Source organism: Plecotus auritus (genome assembly GCF_963455305.1).
Source record: "Plecotus auritus genome assembly, chromosome: 1".
Classification (NCBI taxonomy): Eukaryota; Metazoa; Chordata; class Mammalia; order Chiroptera; family Vespertilionidae; genus Plecotus; species Plecotus auritus.
In genome coordinates this window covers 95,606,506-95,628,616 of record NC_137770.1, presented here as the reverse complement: position 1 = coordinate 95,628,616, position 22,111 = coordinate 95,606,506, and the positions used below count along the sequence as shown (strand labels likewise).

At 41.1% G+C, this 22,111-nt stretch overlaps 1 protein-coding gene across 1 annotated transcript in view; it reads left to right on the top strand.

Moving 5' to 3' along the window:
- LOC308238138 (uncharacterized protein) overlaps window positions 1–7,857 on the top strand; it is a 42,424-nt gene extending 34,567 nt beyond the window's left edge. The window contains exons 6-8 of the mRNA XM_080649787.1: window positions 1,878–1,984; window positions 5,418–5,508; window positions 7,531–7,857. Coding sequence (XP_080505913.1) covers window positions 1,878–1,984; window positions 5,418–5,508; window positions 7,531–7,647 — 315 coding nt within the window. The 3' untranslated portion in view covers window positions 7,648–7,857. The remainder of the gene's footprint in view (window positions 1–1,877; window positions 1,985–5,417; window positions 5,509–7,530) is intronic.
- The last annotated feature ends 14,254 nt before the right edge of the window (window positions 7,858–22,111 follow it).

Below are 22,111 nucleotides of genomic sequence, written 5' to 3'. Positions count from 1 at the left end.
CTTTTATAGTTTTTATGGTCCCATTTGATCTATGAGTCAGGACAGATATTATTCTATTTTATTTATGAGGACCCTGACTACCTAAGTGTACAGACCTCATTGATGATGGAGCGAGAATTTGATGACACTTACAACCACTGATATAGTCTCCCCTTATCTATGGGGTGTACGTTCCAAGACCCCCAGTGGATGCCTGAAACTTTGATAGTACTAAACTCTATATATACTGTTTTTTCCTGTACATACATACCTATGATAAAGTTTAACTTATAAATTAGGCACAAGAACTTAACAACAATCCTATATAATAAAAGCCTAATATGCAAATTGTCCCCTGGGGTGGTTGTTCAACTAGGAGACCAGGAGTTCGACCAGTCACTATGATGTGCGCTGACCACCAGGGGGTGGCGCAGAACATGGTGGGCACTGGCAACGCGGCACTGGCGATGCGGCACTGGCGACGCGGCGCTGGCAGCCCCAATGGGCCCTGACGGGAGCGGGACTGTGGTGGGATGGTGGAGCAGGTGAGCAGGTGACACCAGGCCAAGGTGGGTGTGAGCGGAGGCCTAGGTGCTGCCCAGGGCCCAGAAGTCAGCTGGGACCTGCCCTTCCATACCAGACGCACTTCAGTCACCTGCCAGACCTAGGGACCACACCCATGCTCGAATTTTGTGCACTGGGCCTCTAGTAACTAATAATAAAATAGAACAATTATATTTCAGTAAAAGTTACGTGAATGGCATCTCTCCAGTAATTTTTATATTTTTCAGTCCAAACCATCCGTTACTTGCAGTAAATAGCTTGGTGTCACTTGTTTCAGGGGATCACTTGCTGAAGTCTTTTTATAGGCTCAGTGCTTTCTGGTGCAACACAGTGCTGTCAGTAGGAACGCATTTTCTGTTATGTCTACTACCCACAGATGTAATGACTTTTCTATATTAACTAACCACTCAACATGCACTGTGGCCATACCTTTTGCATTTTGAGATGTAATGCAAAACCAGCATAGATTTGTTTTTCTTCTTCACAATTTCATAGACAGATTTGTCTTTACCGTAGATCTTAGGAACCTCAACATAAAAGTTTTTTCTTTCCTTATTAAGTTGAGAACTTTCACCTTTTCATTTAGAGGAAGCACTTTCTGGCTTCTCGTTGTCATATCTGAATTGCTAGCATGACTACTCTTGCACTTTGGAGCCATTATTTTTTTTTTTTTCAATTGCAATAATCATGCCTCGGATAACCTCATTGGCTACGATACTGCCACTGCGCAAAGCTGGGGCCATTATTAAGTAAAATAAGGGGTTACTTGAACACAAGCACTGTGATTCTGCAACAGTTGGTCTGATAAACAGATCGGCTACTCAGTGACAGCAGGTGGGTAGCATATGCAGCATGGATATGCTAGACAGAGTGATGATTCATGTCCGGGCAGGATGGAGTAGGACAGTGTGAGATTTCATCATGCTACGTACAGTTTACAATTTAAAACTTACTATGAATGATACATTACTTGGATTTTCCATTTAACATTTTCAGACCATGGTTGATCACTGGTAACTGACCCTATGGAAAGCAAAAACACGGATAAGGGGGTACTACTGTAGTGGAAAAAAGCTCTGAACAGGAGTCAAAGAGCATATTTATGAATATATAAATAATTACATCTAAACAAACAAATTTTCACAAGTTTATCATTTTTATTAGATACTATCTCCCATAAGTGGTAATATTAAATATACTGTACTTTCTCCCATTTTAAGAATTAGGGTGAACTTCACATATTACTTCACAACATTACTGACCCAGCAGTATATAGTTCTGTGATTGTATGATATGGTATCTTTGTTCTCTTAAATGAACTCATTCTTATTTAGGTGCTTCATGCAAACATCTGTACCCAGGATTCACTTCTGCAAAATGCTGATGTTGTTATAATGAATAACGTCTTTGAATATTTTCTTGATGAGGCAGAACAGGCCAGGTATGTTATTTATTCAGACAAGAAGTCTGTTGTTATCCAGCAAAGTATGAAAAGGGATTGATAAAGTATAAATGTTTTCATATTAAACTTTTTAAAAATGACCTCAACTGTGAGATTATATTAAAAAGGAACTATGTTCTGTATAAAATAAAAATAAACTGTCTGACTTTGTAAAGTATTGCATCTCATTTTAGGCAGATATGAAATTTTATGACCCAAGCATTTGCTTAGCCATCAGGGATGAAATAAATATCACTTCCTAATGGGTCTTTATAGGGTACTTTTTTCTGCCTCCGTTTTTTTTGTTGTTTTTGTTGTTTTGCCTTTTAAAAAAATATGTCATGATGCTATCCTACCATAAAATGATGGAAATTAACTAATGCCTATAAGTGAATATAAAACAAGATATAAGAGTGTTAACCAAAATTGTAATTAATTATCAAACTTGAAAAATGTTTTTAAGGGGTAATAAATAGTAGAAGTTTATTCCACTATTCAAGTAATGGAAAAATTAGCAAGTCTGCCATCACTTTTCTGCCACAATTTTTTTTTAGAAAATATTTTATAGATTTTAGAGAGGAAGGGAGAGTGAGAGAGAGGAAGAAACATCAATGATAAGAGAGAATCATTGATCGGCTGCCTCCTGCATGCCCCCTACTGGGGATCAAGCCCGCAACCCAGGCATGTGCCCTTGGCCGGAATCGAACCTGGGACCCTTCAGTCCGCTGGCAGACGCTCTATCCATTGAGCCAAACCAGCTAGGGCCTCTGCCACAATTTAATGCTTTGTGATCCATAAGGACCTATAGGTTCCTTTGATTAGAAAATTCCTCTAGTCTGTAGTCTGAGACACTGACTTTATGGCTACTTGGGCTTGCTGACTTCTTATTTATACTTCAGATACAGGAAAGCTCCTTTCCAGTAGTATGAAGGGAATTACACAAATGTTTGGATTACCTGAGAGAAATAAAAGTGCATATAATACAGACCATAAAGTTAATACTGAGTGGAATTCTGAATGGCTAAACCTCTTTATTCTGCCCCTGACCACCACTTTCTCTCTCTCCCACACGCACACATGCACACCCATAGCCATTACTAGTAGATTAAGGTCACTACAAAATTAATAGTTTAAAAAGAAACTGCTTCAACAGAAAGCTAATCATATAATCAAACTTCAGCCAGAATGAGGGGTGATTTTTTTGGTCACAGACTAAAGACCAGAAACACAAAATGTGCAAAGTTATTTTAATTATAATGCCCTTAATTTCCAGTGGATAAAGTATGATTAGCCTTTAATCTTTTTAAAAAATATATTTCATTGATTTTTTACAGAGAGGAAGGGAGAGGGATAGAGAGTTAGAAAGAAACACCAATCAGCTGCCTTCCGCACAGCCCCTACTGGGGATGTGACCGCAACCAAGGTACATGCCCTTGACTGGAATCGAACCTGGGACCCTTCAGTCTGCAGGTCGACGCTTTATCCACTGAGCCAAACCGGTTAGGGCAAGCTTTTTATCTTTTTAAATTAATGATCAGTAGTCAAAACATTACATAATTGTTGGAAAATGAAATATTACCAGGTTTATGTTGTATAAGAAGTTTTAAAACACCCTAAACTCTTTGGAGATTTATTATATAAAGATTTTGAATACTGAGGAATGATGAAAACTACTGCCGAACTTGATACTGCATAATTGCATTATTTTCAAAACTCTCTTGGTGCATTTATTCACAAGCTCTACATGATTCGCTAAGTAGATATTGGCACCTGTGTTAGTTCAGTCGTTTTTCCTGAATTAGTCTAGCACAGTGAATTCTAAATCTTGCTGGGTTTTATGACTCTCCTAGTTAATTATCTTATCTCCATCTTGAATGACAGTTCCCAGAAGAAAGGTTAGAAGATATGGTAAATCATTCTGATACTGGAATTGTTCTGACAAAACTGATCATTAATTCCATATTGTAGTAAGTAAAAGAGAATAGACGGCACAAAAGTAATTCATATAGCCTCCAGAGATTTTTAATCTTAATCAACATCTGAGGACAAGTGGAATGGTATCGCTGCTATAGGAGTTAGTACGTAAAAGAAAACAGAAATATGTCATAATAATAGAAATGTGTCCTCAGGAAAGGCTCAGGCTTCAGAATAAGTTAGCTCTCATTACAGAGTAACAACCAGATTGTAAAGTATTAGTTTAAAAGGTACCTCTAGCCCTGGCTGGCTCGGGTGATTGTTGTCCTATCCTGGTGAGAGTGTGCACCTCTGAGAAGCTGGTCGATGTTTCTCTCTCACATCGATGTTTCTTTGTCTCTCCCTTCCTTTCTAAAATCAATAAAAATGTTTTAAAAATAAATAAAATAAAATAAAAGGTGCTTCTATGTATTTTAGTAGGTGAAACAGATACAACTACTACCATGACAGCTTATCAGAAATATTAAGTGCTATTTTGAGAGTCATGCCCAGTATACTTAGCTGCTTCATTCTTATTAAATAAACTTATAAAATGTCATTTTTAAGGAACCACTGGAAGAAACACACAAACAGCTCTAGCCCAACCATGGTGATATTTATTATCAAACATTGCTACATGATTTTAGATCTAACCTGAGAAAAAACATTTGTATCATTTTATCTAGTTAAATCCAGAATGTACTAAACTTAATATCCATTGCTATAACTAAAATAAGTGCAAATGACACAGCTGCTCACCTGCCCCACTGCAAGGGATGCATATCTCTGTTTTGCCTGACCATCGGTCCCTAGTAGTGGGGTGTACTTTCAAGACTCAGCGTAGAAATCCAGTTCATGTCTGCACTAAAGATTAATCAGTACTGGTCAGACACTGCCCTCTGACACACACATGCACATGGCTTTCCATCATGCTTTAAACCTGGCTGGTCCCACTAAACTTCTCAGGTGCCATATTGTCCAGAAGTCTTTGCATTGAATATTTATGGCAGCCAAATAAAGTAGGATTTCACTTTTGATTTACTGTTAGTTTTTGCTTGGTGTCTGGTTTCTATGGCCTTTCTCCAGGACTCTGCCCCACCTCTACCCCTCAGCCCATTTCCCTTATGCAGAACCATTTTTTGTTACATACTTTGTAAGAAATTTAAGAGCCACTAACTGATGCAGCTTTGACTTCTGAATTGGTTCTGAAATTGAGTTTTGGCCTTACAATGCCTTGTAATAGCTCAAATCATGATCTCCTTAAATCTTGTCAACTGTAACTTCACAATTTTCCCAGCACCTCTTCAGGAACTGAAGAATTGACCAATTTCTAGTATGTTGCTGCAGTCCTATTTTCTGCAAGCAAACATTTTTGCTCATTTGAGATACCACTTGTGCTGCATTTTCTTTTGTCATCGGCATTTTTAAAAAATGTCCAGTGTCTGGTAAAACCTGACATAATGCTTTTAATGTGTTATAGAGCCTGGGAATGCATCAGCCATAATGTAAGGAAACAAGGATCGTTATTGGTGACAGTACCAAGTCTTGAAGAGTCTCTCTCAGGTCTTCAGGTATGTAAGCCTTCCTCCCTTTTTTATTGTCAAAACATTTCTTCTGCTTTTTTCTGATAGCTGTTACAATATTCTAGAAATGTTCTGTCTAAATATAGTGACAGATGATAGAAAGAATAGCAAGAATTTATGGCTTAAGAACTGGTTTGTGGTTGATTAACTGTCCTCAAAAGCTCTCAAGTTGCCATTCTTATCTTGATACAAACTCCTTTGCTTCTCCACCCAATTTTTCCAGCTGTGGGATTATAGTTTTAGGATAACAAATGCTATTAAATGTTTGTTAAGAGGCTTTAAACACCCACATCATAACTTTTTCTTTAGAACAAAAGGAACAGTTATTCAAGGTTGTAGAATCAAATAAACTGGAGGCAGCGCAGTTTAGCCTCGAAGTCAGTTTGAAATCTTACACAAACCTCTCTTGCTCAGTCAGACTTTTGGTATAAAATAAGGCTGATATTTAATAATATGATTCAGCCCAATATATTGATCCTTATACAAACGTTAATTAGTGTTTGTAAAGCCCTTTGAGATCCAGATGAAAAATAGTGTTTCTTAATACAGTATTATTATTTTCTTTAGTCGTGCTTTCCTTATATGTAAGCACTGCCAAATTTAAGTATCTATTGTTTTTTCCTTTAAAAAATCTAAATAATCATCAATAATACCTTTTAAAAATTTTTGGTCAATCATCTAAATTACAAAAGTAATTCATGTTTGCCATAACAAGGGAAGTAATCCATAGATACATGAAGAGAAGATATTAGTCTCCCAGTTTTCCCCACTTAATTCTTCCCCATGAGATCCCTGCCTCCTGAGTGTGTGATCTTAACATACTTTTCCATACTCATAAAAACATGCCTTAAATTTTATTATTTTTTCATCCTCACTGAAGGATATGTTTTTGTTGATTTTTAGAGAGAGGGAGGGAGAGAGAGAAACATTGAAGTGAGAGAGAAACATCGATTGGCTGCCTCCCACACACATCCCAACCAGGGATTGAACCTGCAACCTAGGTATGTGCCTTGACCAGGAATCCAACCTGTAACTTTTGGTGTATGGGACAGTGCTCCAGCCAACTGAGCCATACCGGCCAGGGCAAAAACAAACCTTTTAAAATATGTGGTCTCCAATTTATAATTTCTACATATATTGAAATAATTCAGTTATTTTACCAAAATAACAACTTTCACACTAAATACATAAATCTGTCTAGACAACCATTGGAAATTATAAGAGTCCTTGTATATAAATTCTTGAATAATTTTATTGCTCTTATAGTTAATGAAACTTCTTTAAACAGATGGTTGGCTCCAGAATTTCTTTGTCATGGAGACTCAAGTTTTCACTGTGAAGGGAAGGGCCTGATGAAGGTTATGGAGGGAGATTAGTCCTGTTTATACAACCCCTTAGCACCAACACTATGTTTATATGAGCAGATTTCTGTGTATTCCCATTGTTGTTTTAGAATTTTGTTTAAACATAATGATGATTAAATTATGTACATTAAAACAGTTACTCTCTATTTTCTTTATTCTTTAAAATTTCAAATTCTCAGAGTAAATTAATTAAATTCCTGAATCCATAGACCATTTAGTACAACGTGTACCATTTAGTACAACAAAGAACGGTTCGTGTGAATAAGAAAAAGAAAAGAATTGTTCATGTAGCACCATGTAGAACTTAATCCTGCTCATTGTAATAAAAATTTGTTGTGTTGCCCGGCTGGTATGGCTCAGGGGTTGAGTGTCGACCTATGAACCAGGAGGTCACGGTTTGATTCCTGGTCAGGGCACATGCCCGGGTTGCAGGCTCGATCCCCAAGTGGGGGGCATGCAGGAAGCAGCTGATCAGTGATTCTCTCTCATCATTGATGTTTCTATCTCTCTCTTCCTCTTTGAAATCAATAAAAAAATATTTTTTAAAAATCTGTTGTGTTTAGTAACTTACTTAGTCATGATTTCTTCCAGAAAATAGGATTATTCTGTAATTTTCCTGTTTGTTTATAATCTTTTTATTTTCCAGGTTAGTATACAGTTATCTTCCTGGGTTGAAGAGGTACCACTGAACTATGATGTATACCCAGAAAAGGATATTAACAGGGAAGCTCTTGAACAAATACATTTATATAAGATTCTCTAGCACTAAAATAGTCCTACCGCAGTATAATGTTTTTTGAGTATATTACAAAATATTGAAAAAGAAACATAACCCCAACACCCTAACATATTTTTTGTGTATATTCCTTTCTAGTCTTTGTACGTATGTTCACATATTTATAAATAGTTGCGTTTGTATATTTGCAACTTTGATTTGTGTGATAATTTAATTAAAATACTTACCTGAAAATTTTTTGTTTTCCTCTAGTTTCTTTTATTCTGTTACAAATATAAATATGTCTTTCTTTAGTCACTAACTCTGTATACCAAGTCCAGATATAGCAAAAAAAAAAAAAAAAAAAGACTAGAAGTAGCTTCTATTAAGAGAAGGGTGGAGAGTAAAGTAAGTTACATTGTATTCCAATTATTAGATCTCTGTTCTGTCAGATTCCTTGTATACAGTTTTATCTGAAGAGTGTAGCACAGTTGCTAGGGAATTGAACCCAGGACCTTTCAGTCTGCAGACTGATGCTCTATCCACTAAGCCAAACAGGGTAGGGCCAACTTTTGTTCTTTTGGATATAATTCCCCCTTCCCCTCCTGCTGCTTCTACTTATCAGCTGAACCTAATTGACACTTGTGTTCAGGTGCTCTGGGATGAACAAGGAATTTCAGTGAATGTCAACCATGAACCAGGAGGTCACAGCTCAATTTCTAGTCAGGGCAAATGCCCAGGTTTTGGGCTTGATCCGCAGAAGGGAATGTGCAGGAGGCAGCTGATTGATGATTCTCTCTCATCACTGATGTTTCCATCTCTCTGTCACTTTCTCTCTCTGAAATCAAAAACATTAACAACAACAAAAACTTGAACACTTAACTAGTTCTAGTAATCTCATATTTAGTATTCTACTTAAATTATTTTTAAAAAATTAAACTAACACAAATTTTGTAATTGCAGAACCTTTTGGAGATCTAGCTGTTGAAAGGGCTTGTCTGATGTATTTTTTGAAATTACCTGCCTATGAAAAAGAATTTGCAATAGCAGTCAGTTCTAACTTTCAAAAGAAAGTTATTGGTCAATAGCTAAACCAAATGCTGAAAATAAAAACACAGGTGTTTGGAACTTTACTGTTGATATTAACAAATTTAATATTTAGGATTGGATAATAGTGAATATCAGAATAAATGCTGGAATTCTAATAATTTCTTATTCATACAGGCATTCTAACTCATTAAATAATGCTTATAATTTATTGGTTTGAGAGAGAGAAGGGAAGAGAGAGAGAAAAAAAACACATTGATTTGTTGCTCCACTTATCTATGCATTCATTCGTTGATTCTTGTATGTGCCCTGACTGGGGATCAAACCCTCAACTTTGGCATATCAGGATAAAATTATAACCAACCATGCTAGTCACCCCAAAAGTTGTTAGGAAGTCACTAACAACTTCTGACATCTCTCAGTAATAATTGATGGATGTTTCCTGGAGGTTATGCAGAATCTCTGAAATGTTGGTCACGCCCCAGCAGCAAACTAACCTACCGGTCTGAGTCTGCCTCCTGGTGATCAGTGTGTGTCATAGTGACTGGTCAAAAGGTCGGACACTTAGCATATTAGGCTTTTATTATATGGGATTAAATGTATTTATTGGTTTATCGTGATAACATATTCAGACACCTAAATTTCACATACAACAAACAATACTAACTGGAGCAAATAGTGAGAGCATTACATAAAATACACATAGTATTCATCCATGAAAAAAATGAGTTTATTAGCAATATGGCACATAATTACAAGCATGTAACAGTTACTGAACTTCACTTTATGCTTTACCTATTCTTAAGAAAGTATTTCCTAAACTCTAAATCCCAATAGCCCTAGTGTTTATTTAAATGTTTCTCAGGAAACGTCAGGAGGAAACCAAGATGGCGACATAGGTAAACACCTAAACTGATGCCTCGCACAACAATTTCAAAACTACAACTAAAAGACAAAACGGACATCATCCAGAACCACAGGAAAGCTGGCTGAGTGGAAATTCTACAACTAGAAGGAAAGAGAAAAGCACACTGAGACTCAGAGGAGCTGCAGGAAGCAGAGGTACTGAGGCGCACGCGTGGAGAAGACTGCCAACTCAGTGCGCAGCTGGCTTTCTCAAGCAGGAGGGAGACAAAAGCTCCCGACTGCACTGAACTCCAGTTCCGGGTGAGACTCTCGGGACCCAGACTCATACGGGGTGAAACTGGACTGTCTGGCGGTGGGCAGGACTCGAGGGCAGCTTTCCCTCAGAGGTGCTTGCAGCGATTACCACGGGACACTGAGACACACGGGCCTATTAAGGCAGGGCTGATGGGAAACCAATGCTGTCTGCTCCGCCCTGAGACTCCGCCCCATCCAAGCTGAGCACAGAGGCTTTTGCAAGTCTTGTCTCATAAGGGTGTCTCCAGCACAGAAGTTCTCCCAGCGTAGACACAGCTGATCCTCACAGCCAATTGGCCTGGAGGTCAGTTCCTCCCAGTGATACCAACAACAATCAAGACTTAACTACAACAAGGCTGTACACACAGTCCACAAAGGGGTGCACCAAGAGTGCCCACCTCAGGTAACTGGGGAGGCTGAGCCACTGGGCCCTGCTAAGACACCTAGCACACAAAGCTACTCCACCAACTCAGGGAAGCAGCAAAAATGCAGAGACAAAGAAACATCACAAATGAAAGAAATGGAGGAAAGCAAATGACTGGATATAGAGTTCAAAACCATGGTTATAAGGTTTTTCAAGAATTTTCTAGAAAAGGCCGATAAATTTAGCGAGACCCTCGAGGATATGAAAAAGGACCAACTAGAAATTAAGCATACACTGACTGAAATAAAAAATATTATACAGAAATCTAACAGCAGACTAGAGGATTGCAAGAATCAAGTCAAAGATTTGGAATACAAAGAAGCAAAAAACACTCAACCGGAAAAGAAAAAAGAATCCAAAAATATAAAGATAGTGTAAGGAGCCTCTGGGACAACTTCAAGCGTACCAACTTCTGAATTATGGGAGTGCCAGAAGAAGGGAGAGAGCAAGATACTGAAAACCTATTTGAAGAAATAATGACCGAAAACTTCCCCCATCTGGTGAAAGAAATAGACTTACAAGTCCAGGAAGCACACAGAACCCCAAACAAAAGCAATCCAAAGAGGACCACACCAAGACACATCATAATTAAAATGCCAAGAGCAAAAGACAAAGAGAGAATATTAAAAGCAGCAAGAGAAAAACAGTTAGTTACCTACAAGGGAGCACCCATACGATTGTCAGCTGATTTCTCAACAGAAACTATGCAGGCCAGAAGGGAGTGGCAAGAAATATTCAAAGTGATGAATAGCAAGAACCTACAACCAAGATTACTCTACCCAGCAACGCTATCATTCAGAATTGAAGGGCAGATAAAGAGCTTCACAGATAAGAAAAAGCTAAAGGAGTTCATCACCACAAAACCAGTATTATATGAAATGCTAAAAGGTATTCTTTAAGAAGAGGAAGAAAAGAAAAAGGTAAAGATAAAATTTATGAACAACAAATACATGTCTATCAACAAGTGAATCTAAAAATCAAGTGAATTAAAAAATCTGAGGAACAGAATAAACTAGTGAATATGATAGAATCAGGGGCATAGAAAGGGAGCAGACTGACAATTCTTGGGGGGAAAGGGGTATGGGGGATGCGGGAAGAGACTGGACAAAAAGTGTACACCTATGGATGAGGACAGTGGTTGGGGGGTGGGGGTAAGGGCAAAGGGTGGGGTAGGAACCGGGTGGAGGGGAGCTATGGGGGGAAAACAAGGAACAATTGTGATAATCTGAACAATAAAGATTTATTAAATTTAAAATAAATAATGTTTCTCAGAAGCATGAACCTCTAAAGCAAAGTATGCCGCTATGGCTCTTGGTGAATGCCAGAATTCCCATTCTAGATAGAATGCCTTGGACAGGCCAGAAGAGTAGAGAACACTAGCAATACCCAGGACCCTGGGGGGAGAAACCTATTTGTAAACCTAGTTTCAAATCATTCAGCCCCTCATCTGTAAAACAAAAATAAGAATTTAGCCGTCAGTGGAATAGTCAAAAATACAAATTATAGCTGGTTACCATAGATATGTGATTAAACTTACAGAAATAATGCGTAATTGTTTAAATACTGTCACTGCTGTGATTTTAGACATGTCAAAATGAGCCGTGGGCCAAAACCGGTTTGGCTCAGTGGATAGAGCATCAGCCTGTGGACTGGAGGGTCCCAGGTTCGATTCCGGTCAAGGGCACGTAGCTTGGTTGCGGGCACATCCCCAGTGGGAGGTGTGCAGGAGGCAGCTGATCGATGTTTCTCTCTCATCGATGTTTCTGACTCTCTGTCCCTCTTCCTTCCTCTGTGAAAAATCAATAAAATATATTTAAAAAAAAAAAAAATGAGCCGTGGATCTTTAGTTGATGGAGTGGCAAAAAGGTACAAGCAGTCTAAAATATTGGAAAATATTTTGTGTGAACATGTATATACTAACATTTTTAAATAAACGCCAGAGGCAAATATTAGAACAATAGTATATTTAGGAGATATCCCTATACCAGTATTAATGTTCTGCAAGTTAATGTTATTTAACTTTATTTTTTAATGTCTATATATTTGTGTAGAGACAATTACTGTAGTTATAAAAGCTAGTTTCTGCCAGGCCAGTGTGGCTCAGTGATTGAGTGTCAACCTATGAACCAGGTCACGGTTTAATTCCTGGTCAAGGCACATGCTCAGGTTTCAGGCTTGATCTCCAGTAGGGGGCGTGCAGGAGGCAGCCAATCAATGATGATTCTCCGTCACCAATGATGTTTCTAACTCTTCCCTCTCTCTTTCTGAAGTGTGTGTGTGTGTGTGTGTATATAAAGATAGGTTCTTATTTTAGGAAAATTTTTGGTGTTGGAAGTTTTTCACTTTTAGCTGTTCGTTGCTCCTTAGTCTCAGTGACCCTCTCTACCCACTGATGTCCATGCTATGTGTCTCAGAAGGCTCAGGGGGTAGAAGGGTAGTAGATAAGATATATTCATATTTCAGCAGCCAAATGAAAAATACATAAACCAAAAAGAAAAACATTTTTTTCATTTAGCATTACTTGTGCTCAAAAAACTAAAAACATTAAGGTTACAGTAAATGTCCTTTACCTCATAAAACATATGACAAATTTAATAGAAAATTGAAAATAAAGTTGCTTATTAGGGCATTAGAACTTTTTTCTGCCAATGTTCCTTTAAAATTATTCCATGTCAACTTTTATCAACCTCTTTCTCTCATCTAACCTCCAATCCCCTTTATGAATGCAGATGCCCTTGAGGTCTTATTTGGGGATACCACAGCTTAAACATTGCAGAATTTCATGAAAACTTCATAATCAGTAGACATTGTGAAGTATTTTGTATTGATGAATTTACAGCCATGCAACTATTGCACTAATCATACAAGCATGTATTAAGCTCACACTGTACTAGTATATTTTGCACTCTGACACTGCAGACGCAAAAATCTAACACTTGGTTTCATCCTGAAGGATCTTAACTGTAAGGAGGGAGAAGTACACATTAGTTAGTTTGTTTATTTATTTACTAGAGGCCCAGTACACGACATTCGTGCACTGGAGTGGGGCGGGGGGCGGGGGGGACGGGGTCCCTCAGCTGGGCCTGCACCCTCTCGCAGTCCGGGATGCCTCAGGGGATGTCCACCAAGGGGTCCTTAGTGCTGCCTCAGTGGCGGGAGAGCCTCTCCCGCCACTGCGCCAGCTGTGAGCTCAGCTTCTGGCTGAGCAGCGCTCCCCCTGTGGGAGTGCACTGACCACCAGGGGCAGCTCCTGTGTTGAGCGTCTGTCCCTTGGTGGTCAGTGTGTATCATAGTGACTGGTTGTTTCACTGTTCGGTCAATTTGCATATTAGGGTTTTATTATATAGGATTTATTTATTTATTCGTTCATTATTTTTGTTACAAATGGGAAATGTGATTTTATTCAGAACATAGCAACAGGTTTCTGGATCTGAACTTGAAGACAGGTCCTTTCCACCTTAAACTGGGGAACAGGTAAGGAGGGTTTAAAATATGTGGCCCAAGCAGAGACACATTAGTTTAGATATAGGATAAGGAAAGATGGTCTTGGTAGAGGAAACAGCCTGTGCAGAGGCATACAGCATAATGAGTATTTTATATATATACTACAGGCCCGGTGCATGAAATTCGTGCCTGGGGGTGGGGGCCCTCAGCCCAGCCTGCACCCTCTCCAATCCGGGACCCCTCAGGGGATGTCGGACTGCCAGTTTAGGCCCGATCCCTGGGAGTCGGACATCCCTCTCACAATCTGGGACCGCTGGTTCCTAACTGCTCACCTGCCTGATTGCCCCTAACTGCTCTCCCCCCTGATAGCCTGATCACCCCTAACTGCTTCTGCCTGCTGGCCTGATAGCCCCTAACTGCCCCCCTCTGCTGGCCTGGTCGCCCCCAACTGCCCCCCCACCAGCCTGGTCGCCCCCAACTGCCCCCCGCCGCTGGCCTGGTCGCCCCCAACTGCCCCCACTGCTGGCCTGGTCACCCCATGCAGCCTGGTGTTCAGTCGTTTGGTCGTCCCTCACTAACCCCCCTGCCAGCCTTGTTGCCCCACGTAGCCTGTGTTCAGTTGTCTGTCCAGTTGTTTCAGTTGTGACGGGCCCTGGCTTTTTATATATTAGGATGTTTATTTCTAATTATAGTTTACATTCAATATTTTTAAATATATTTTATTGATTTTTTACAGAGAGGATGGGAGAGGGATAGAGAGTTAGAAACATTGATGAGAGAGAAACATTGATCAGCTGCCTCCTGCACACCCCCTACTGGGGATGTGCCTGCAACCAAGGTACATGTCCTTGACCGGAATTGAACCTGGGACCTTTCAGTCTGCAGGCGGGCGCTCTATCCACTGAGCCAAACTGGTTAGGGCATCATTCAATTTTTTTATTTTTTTATTTCAGGTATACATCATAGTGGTTAGACAATCCTATACTTTACAAAGTATTCCCCTCCATATTTCCAGTACCCACCTGGCAACATAATTATTACAATATTATTGACTATATTTTCTATGCTGTATCATAATGGGTACTTTCATATGACTAGAGGCCAGGATAGGATTACATGAGGTTGGTGAAATAGTTGGATGCCAGGTCAGGACGGGCATGGTATGCCAACCAGTAAAGATCACATTTTATTCTGAGAGTCAGAGTGAGCCATTAAAAGTTTGTAAGCACATTGAAATGGGCACAATAAACTTCCATCCCTTTTAAAACACCAGCATGGTATTCTGGGTTAGGGTTAGGGGTTAGAGTTTCATTTATCTTTTTTTAAAAATATATATATCTTTATTGATTTCAGAGACGAAGGGAGAGGGAGAGAGAGATAGAAACGTCAATGATGAGAGAGAATCATCGATTGGCTGCCTCCTGCACACCCCCTACTGGGGATTGAGCCCGCTGACCGGGATCGAACCTGGGACCCTTCAGTCTGCAGGCTGATGCTCCATCCACGGAGCCAAACCAGTGAGGGCTATCTTATATCTGCTTACTTTATTTTTAGCATAATAAGCTGTGGAATTTACCATTGTGTTTTAAAAGGATAATAAGACAGCTGGAAAAAGTGAAATAAAAAAGAAGAGAGAATGTGATTGTGTAAGAGAGGTTTGAAAAGGAGAAACCAATGAGAAATTCAAGTACAATTTAGGGGATGGGAGCAGTTTTAAAAAGACATTTGAGGAAAAAGAAAAGACTGTAAAATAAAGATGACAAATGATAAATAATAGAAGAAAAAAGTTTTTAAAACATGGAGAAAAGGAATAAAAGAAGGGGAGAAGTAAAAACATGTTTAAACGGGATGGGAGAGTATGAAAAAAGTCAAAGCAGAGATAATTGAAAAGTAGGAGCAAGTAAGGAATCAAGTACGATCTGTAAGTCATTTTAAAAATACAGTAAAACAGCTTGGCTGGTGTAGCTCAGTGGTTAAGCATTGACCTGTGAACCAGAAGGTCACAGTTCGATTCCTGGTCAGGGCACATGCCTGAGGCTTGATCCCCAGTGTGGGGCATGCAGGAGGCAGCCAGTCAATGATTCTCTCTCATCATTGATGTTTCTATCTCTCCCTCTCCTTTCCTATATGAAATCAATAAAAATATACTTTTTAAAAAATGCAGTAAAACATACATAATGGATAGATAGAAACGGACTTTTAAAAAGGAGAAGCCAGTTAGAAAAAAAGAGGAACCAAGTTTTTTAAATGGAGCCAGGAAGAAAATGAAATAAAATTGTGTTGTGTTGTTGAAGTAAAATGAAGATAGATATGTTGATAACTAGATTTTCAGATAGAAAACTAGATAGGACTGTAAAAAGAGGCCAGTAAAAAAGATAATACCAAAAAAAAGGAAAGAAAAGTTTAAAAACTGGAGTCAGTAAGATGGGAGTAGAAGAAGGAAGAGAGAAGGAAAGGAGGAAGGCTGAGAGGGAGAGAAGGCAGTTAGAAGGGGAAAGGTGAAAAGGCAAAAAGTAATCCAGGACAAAGCAAAGGAGGGAAAGAGGATGGAGGAATGGAGGGAAGTAGGAAGAGGGAGGAGGGAAAGAGGGAGGGAGGAGAAGGCCAGCAAGCAAAGAAGACAGAAAAAAGAGAGAGAGAAAAGTCATCAAGAGGCATGCAGAAAAGGAGGGAGAGAGGAAGAGGATAGGAGAAGCAGGGAAAAGGGAATCAAGGAAGGAAGAAGGGAGAGGGCAAGAAAGAAAGGTAGAAACAGCAAAATGTTTGAAAAAGAGACAGTAGCAAATCAAGTAAAATTGTGAATATAATGCTGGGACAGAGAGACGCTTAAAAAGCAAAATACAGTAAAATAAGGGTGATAGATGGTTGCTTGCTAGCTAGATAAATAGAAGATAGAGATATGTAGAGGTGATGGATGGATGATAGAAAGAGGGAGGGAAGAAAGAAAAGAGGGAGAAAGGAGGGTAGAAGGAAGGTTGGGTGAATGAGAGAGAAAGGAAGAAAGGAAGGAGAGAGTAGAATAAGGATGGACGTTAGATAGGCAAAAGAAAAAAGACAGTGAAAGAAAGGAAACAATAGACGGAATAAATGAAGGAAGGTAGATAAAGAGTGAATGAGAAAAAAGAACTAGAATGATAGATGATTTATAGATAGATAAGACAGACTAAAAGGAAGTATCAGTAAAAAGGTTTTTTAAAAAGTCAAAGTAAAAAGAGCAGAAAATTAAAATCAGGAGCCAGGAAAAAAAGGGGGGGAGGGCGCAAAAGAAGCTGGGAAGGAGGGTGAGAGAAAGGGAGGAAAGGAAGGCAGGCAGTCAAGAAATTTTAAAAAGGAGAAGTCAATAGGAAAAAATAAAGGTGAATTTGAGAGAATTTTGGAAAAAATGAAACCAGTAAGAGACTCAAATATTATTGTGGAGGTGAGCTATTTAAAGAGCTTAGAGGTCATTAAAGAAGATAGTAAAATGTAAGATTATAGATAGACAGGTCGATCAGAATTTTCTGTTAAGCCAGTAAAGAAGACAATAGAAAATACAGTTAAAAAGAGAAAGAAAAAAAGTGTAAAAATAGGGGTCTGAAAAATACAGTAAAACCAAGCAAAGGAGGAAGGACAGGATACATGCAGGCAAAGAAAGCAGAAATACAGAGTGTGAGAGAAAGGGTGAGAAAGAATCGGGGAATAAAGAAGGAAGGAGTGAGGAGACAAAACAAAATGAAGTTTAAATGCTATGAGTGAGTAAAACAAAGAAACAATGGCGGTGATAGAAATAGGAAGAGGAGATTGAAAAGGAGGAGCCAGTAAGAAAATCAGTACACTAGGAGTGGGGATTTAAAAAGAAATCAGTAAAAAAGAACATTAAGATAAATATATAGGTGATTGATAGGTAGATAGGTAGGCAGATAAGCTAGACACAGCCAGACATTTAAAAAATTGAAAACAGAAGTCAGAAAATTAGGAAAAATGGAAGGAAGGAAAGGGGGAGAGAGAAAGGAAGTGTGAGGAAGGGACATAAGGTGAGGGAGACTGAAGAAAATAAGGAGGCAGGTATGCAAACAGAGAAAGAAAAGAGAGTCCATGATAAAATGGGAGAGCTAAAGAGAAATAAAAGGGAACAGAGGAAGGAAGTAAATTGGGAAGAAAAAGCTTTAAAGTAAGACTCATGTACAGTTGGAAAAAGGAGGAGAAAGACCTTTTAAAGTCAATAAAATATAGATGATTGATAGGTATGTAGCAATATAGGCAATCTATACTAATAAAAGGGTAACATGCTAATTAGACCAGATAGACCGGATGTCCTTCTGGACAAAGCCACAGTGGCGGGAGCTGAGGCAGAGGTGGTTAGGGGGGTGATCAGGCAGGCATGGGAGAGCAGTTAGGGGCATCAGGCAGGTAGGCAGAGGGGTTAGGGGTGATCAGGCAGGCAGGCAGAGTGGTTAGGGGTGATCAGGCAGGCAGGCAAGTGAGCGGTTAGGAGCTAGCAGTCCCGGATTGTGAGTTCGACATCCCCCGAGGGGTCCCGGATTGAAGAGGGTGCAGGGACTGAGGGACACCCCCCCATGCACGAATTTCATGCACTGGGCCTCTAGTCTATACATATAAAAGGCTAAGTGACCATTGCAACCGAATGGATGACTGAACAGGCTGCATGGGGTGACTAGGCCAGCAGGGGGGTTAGTGAGGGGTGACCAAATGACCAAACAGCAGGCTGCGTGGGGTGACCTGGCCCATGCGGGGGGGAAGTTTGGGGTGACCAGGCTGGCAGGGGGTGTTAGTGAGGGGCGATCAAATGACGGAGCAGCAGGCTGCATGGGGTAACCAGGCCCACAGGGGAGGCAGTGAGGGGCGACCAATCGACTGAACAGCAGGCTGCATGGGGCAACCAGGCCAGCAGGGGGTTAGTGAGGGGTGACCAAACGACTGAACAGCAGGCTGCGTGGGGCGACCAGGCTGGCAGGGGTGTTTGTGAGGGGCGACCAAACAACTGAACAAGTAGGCTGCATGGGGCGACCAGGCCAGCAGGGGGTTAGTGAGGGGTGACCAAACGACTGAACAGCAGGCTGCGTGGGGCGACCAGGCTGGCAGGGGTGTTTGTGAGGGGCGACCAAACAACTGAACAAGTAGGCTGCATGGGGCGACCAGGCCAGCAGGAAGGGCAGTTGGGGGCCACCAGGCTGGCAGGGGGGGCAGAAGGGGGCCACCAGGCCGGTGGAGGGGGCAGTTAGGGGCAACCAGGCCGGTGCGGGGGGGCAGTTGGGGGCAACTAGGCCAGCAGGGGGGGCAGCTGAGGGTGACCAGGCCAGCAGGGGCGGGCAGTTAGGGGCAATCAGGCAGGCAGGCAGGTGAGCAGTTAGGAGCCAGTGATCCCGGATTGTGAGAGGGAGGTCCGACTGCCGGTTTAGGCCCGATCCCTAGGATCGGGCCTAAACCGGCAGTCAGACATTCCTCAAAGGGTCCCAGATTGGAGAGGGTGCAGGCTGGGCTGAGGGGACCGCCCATGCATGAATTTCATGCACCGGGCCTCTAGTCTATATATATATAAAAGGCTAATATGCTAAGTGTCCAACCATCTGACTGGTCGCTACAACATGTACTGACCACCAGGGGGCAGACGCTCAGCGCAGGAGCTGCCGAGCTGCAGTGCCTTGGCAGCGGTGGTTCTCGAGTGATGCACCCTGAAACCAGAGAGGAGGGAGCCCGATTCTTCACGGGGCCACGCGATTCCACCTTCGGCTATGGGTTATGTTATTGCTGGGGGACTGTCAGCCCCAAATCTGGTTTACTGCATGCTTGTTTTATGTTCCACACCCTATATGACAGCAACTTTGCAGAGTGCCCACTCGCACTCCGGGACCCCTCGGGGGATGTCAGAGAGCCGATTTTGGCCTGATCCCCACAGGCCAGGCTGAGGGACCCCACCTGCCAGAGGGACCCTGCTCATTCCCCAGAGGGCCTTCGAGCCCCGGCGCCCCAGGTGCGGCTGGCTGGGGAGGGACAATGGGAGGTTAGCTCCAGGGCTTGTCCGGTCCATCTTGCCCAGTCCTGCCCCACCTTCTAATAAATTTCCTTTCAATGTGCACAAATCTGTGCACCAGGTCACTAGTTAGACATATAGGTAGCTAGAACTTTAAATGGATGATCCAGTATAAAAGCACAATGAGGGAGTGTGCCACGCCAGCACAGCCAAGGGTTCGGTGAGCCTGAGGGAGGGCCTGTGAAGGATGAAGAAAAAGACAGACAAAGAGAATAAGCTGGGTCTAGGTGGATCTTCTGTGCCTTGCTGAGGCCACAGAACAGATCCAGACTCCAAAGCTGATGCTTTATTTATAGTCAGGGGCAAACAAGGTAATTTATAATGTTCTTGTAAGTTTCACTTGTTTTGGCAGCACTTGCTGCCCCTCCCACAGCCCATTAGCTACCCAGGAAAGATCTAGGGAGCAGTCACAAGATCAAGCTTAATTATGCTTAGAGGGCTGTGCCCTCCAAGCTGGGACTTGTTTGCGATTTTGCCAGCAGGTCAGTCCGAGGCTTAATCCTATAACCGCTCCCTACATCTCACCCTTCTTTTAATTTTAAGCTACTAATAATGGAAGTAAAACTTAAACATCAAGAACAAAGTTCTGACTATTAAAACATTAACAAAACAATGCCAATGCAAAACCCAATAACAAAACAATGCAAATGCAAAACCCAGACAATGCTATTAATAAAACAATGCCAATGCAACACAACAATAATAGAGAAATCAAACTACAGTAACATTTTTCTACTAAATGGAAGTTTCTTTTGCTGATTTATTCAAGAGTCCTCGGACTTGGCTGCGCAAGAGTTTGCAGAAGACTGGCAGCTAACCAATGCTAGCATGGCCAGAAACATGATTGAGGGAGTAGCTTCCACTTCTTGTTTTTCTGCCATCTGCTGGGCCTCAGTTGTTAACTTCTTCAGCTGACCCCATGTTGGCACCTCAGTCTCTTGCATAGCCTTTGTCATCTTCCTTTTCCGCTTTGCTGTCATCGGGGCAACTCTCAGTCTTGAACAATGGGACAAGAAGCTTCTCTGGGTCCATTGTGGTGACGTACGTAACGCTCTGGCACCCAAATTGGTTGCGCTGCTCCTGGAAAGATACAAACATAACCTCTTCCCCACATCATTACTGGATCTGGTCCAAACCATTGTGCAGTTTGTGCATCCTTCCATTGGGCTAACCCCGTGGAGGCTATTGTACAGGAGGCCCGATGCCTTTCGGCTGCTGTATGACCCTCTGCATCGCAATTCAAAAAATTTAAAGTATAAAGAACATGACTGAGTTTGTTTTGAGGTGACACATAACATCCGTCTCCCCCTTTCTGTTTTAGTAACTGCATTTTAAGAGTACGATTTGCTCTTTCCAGTATTGCTTGACCTTGAGGTTGTAAGGGATACCAGTTTTATGACAAATTTGATATTGCTGACAAAAATGTTGAAAAGCAGAACTAGTGTATGCGGGTCCATTGTCTGTCTTTAGCTCTAAGGGAGGACCTAGTACCGCAAAGGCAGCTAGGCAATGATTAATTACATGCTTGGCACTCTATCCCGTTTGGGGAGTCGCAAAGATAAAGCGGGAGCAGGTATCTACATTAACATGTACCCATCTATGCTTACCAAATTCCGGTATGTGGGTGACATCCATTTGCCAAATTTGATTAGGTTTAAGACTCCTAGGATTAACCCCCAACGATTGTACAGGGCAATGAATTACACACTGAGAGCACTGCTTAACAATTTGAGGAGCTTGCTCCCTAGAAATACGGAATTGTTTGTGTAAGGCAGCAGCATTTTGATGATGCAAAGCGTGGGAGGACTGGGCAAGAGAAAATGGGGTAGCCTCTTGAATTACAGCAAGGAGGCGATCAATAGCATCATTGCCTATAGCTAATGGACCAGGGAGACCTGGATGAGATCGGATATAACCAATAAAGCAGGGAAACTGTCGTTCTCTAATGACTTTTTGAAGGTTGAAAAAATAAATGAAAGAGTTCCTCTGAATTAGTGTGCCCTATAGTAGCAGTTTCAATAATTTTGGCCATACTTACCACATAGGCACTATCACTATATAGGTTAATGGGCTCCATAGCAAAATCTGTCAAGGCTTAGATAAAAGCTTGTAAGGACCTTTGCACCTCTGCTGCAGTAGTATCCAGCTTTTCCAGAACTGGATCCATCTGTAAAAATGGTTAGTGCCTGAGGTATAGGTTATGACTTCACTATCTTTGTTTACTGGGTAATGGTTACCAACCTGTCCGGAGAAATTAGCAAGTGCAACTTGCCAATTTGTTGATAGTTGCTAGAGCCAGTCTTGCTGTACAGCTGTAAATGGCACTACAATAAGGTCAGGGTCTTGGCCCACTAATTGGCCTGTTCGAAGGCAGGCTCGAGGTATTAGCTGGGAAACCGAATCAT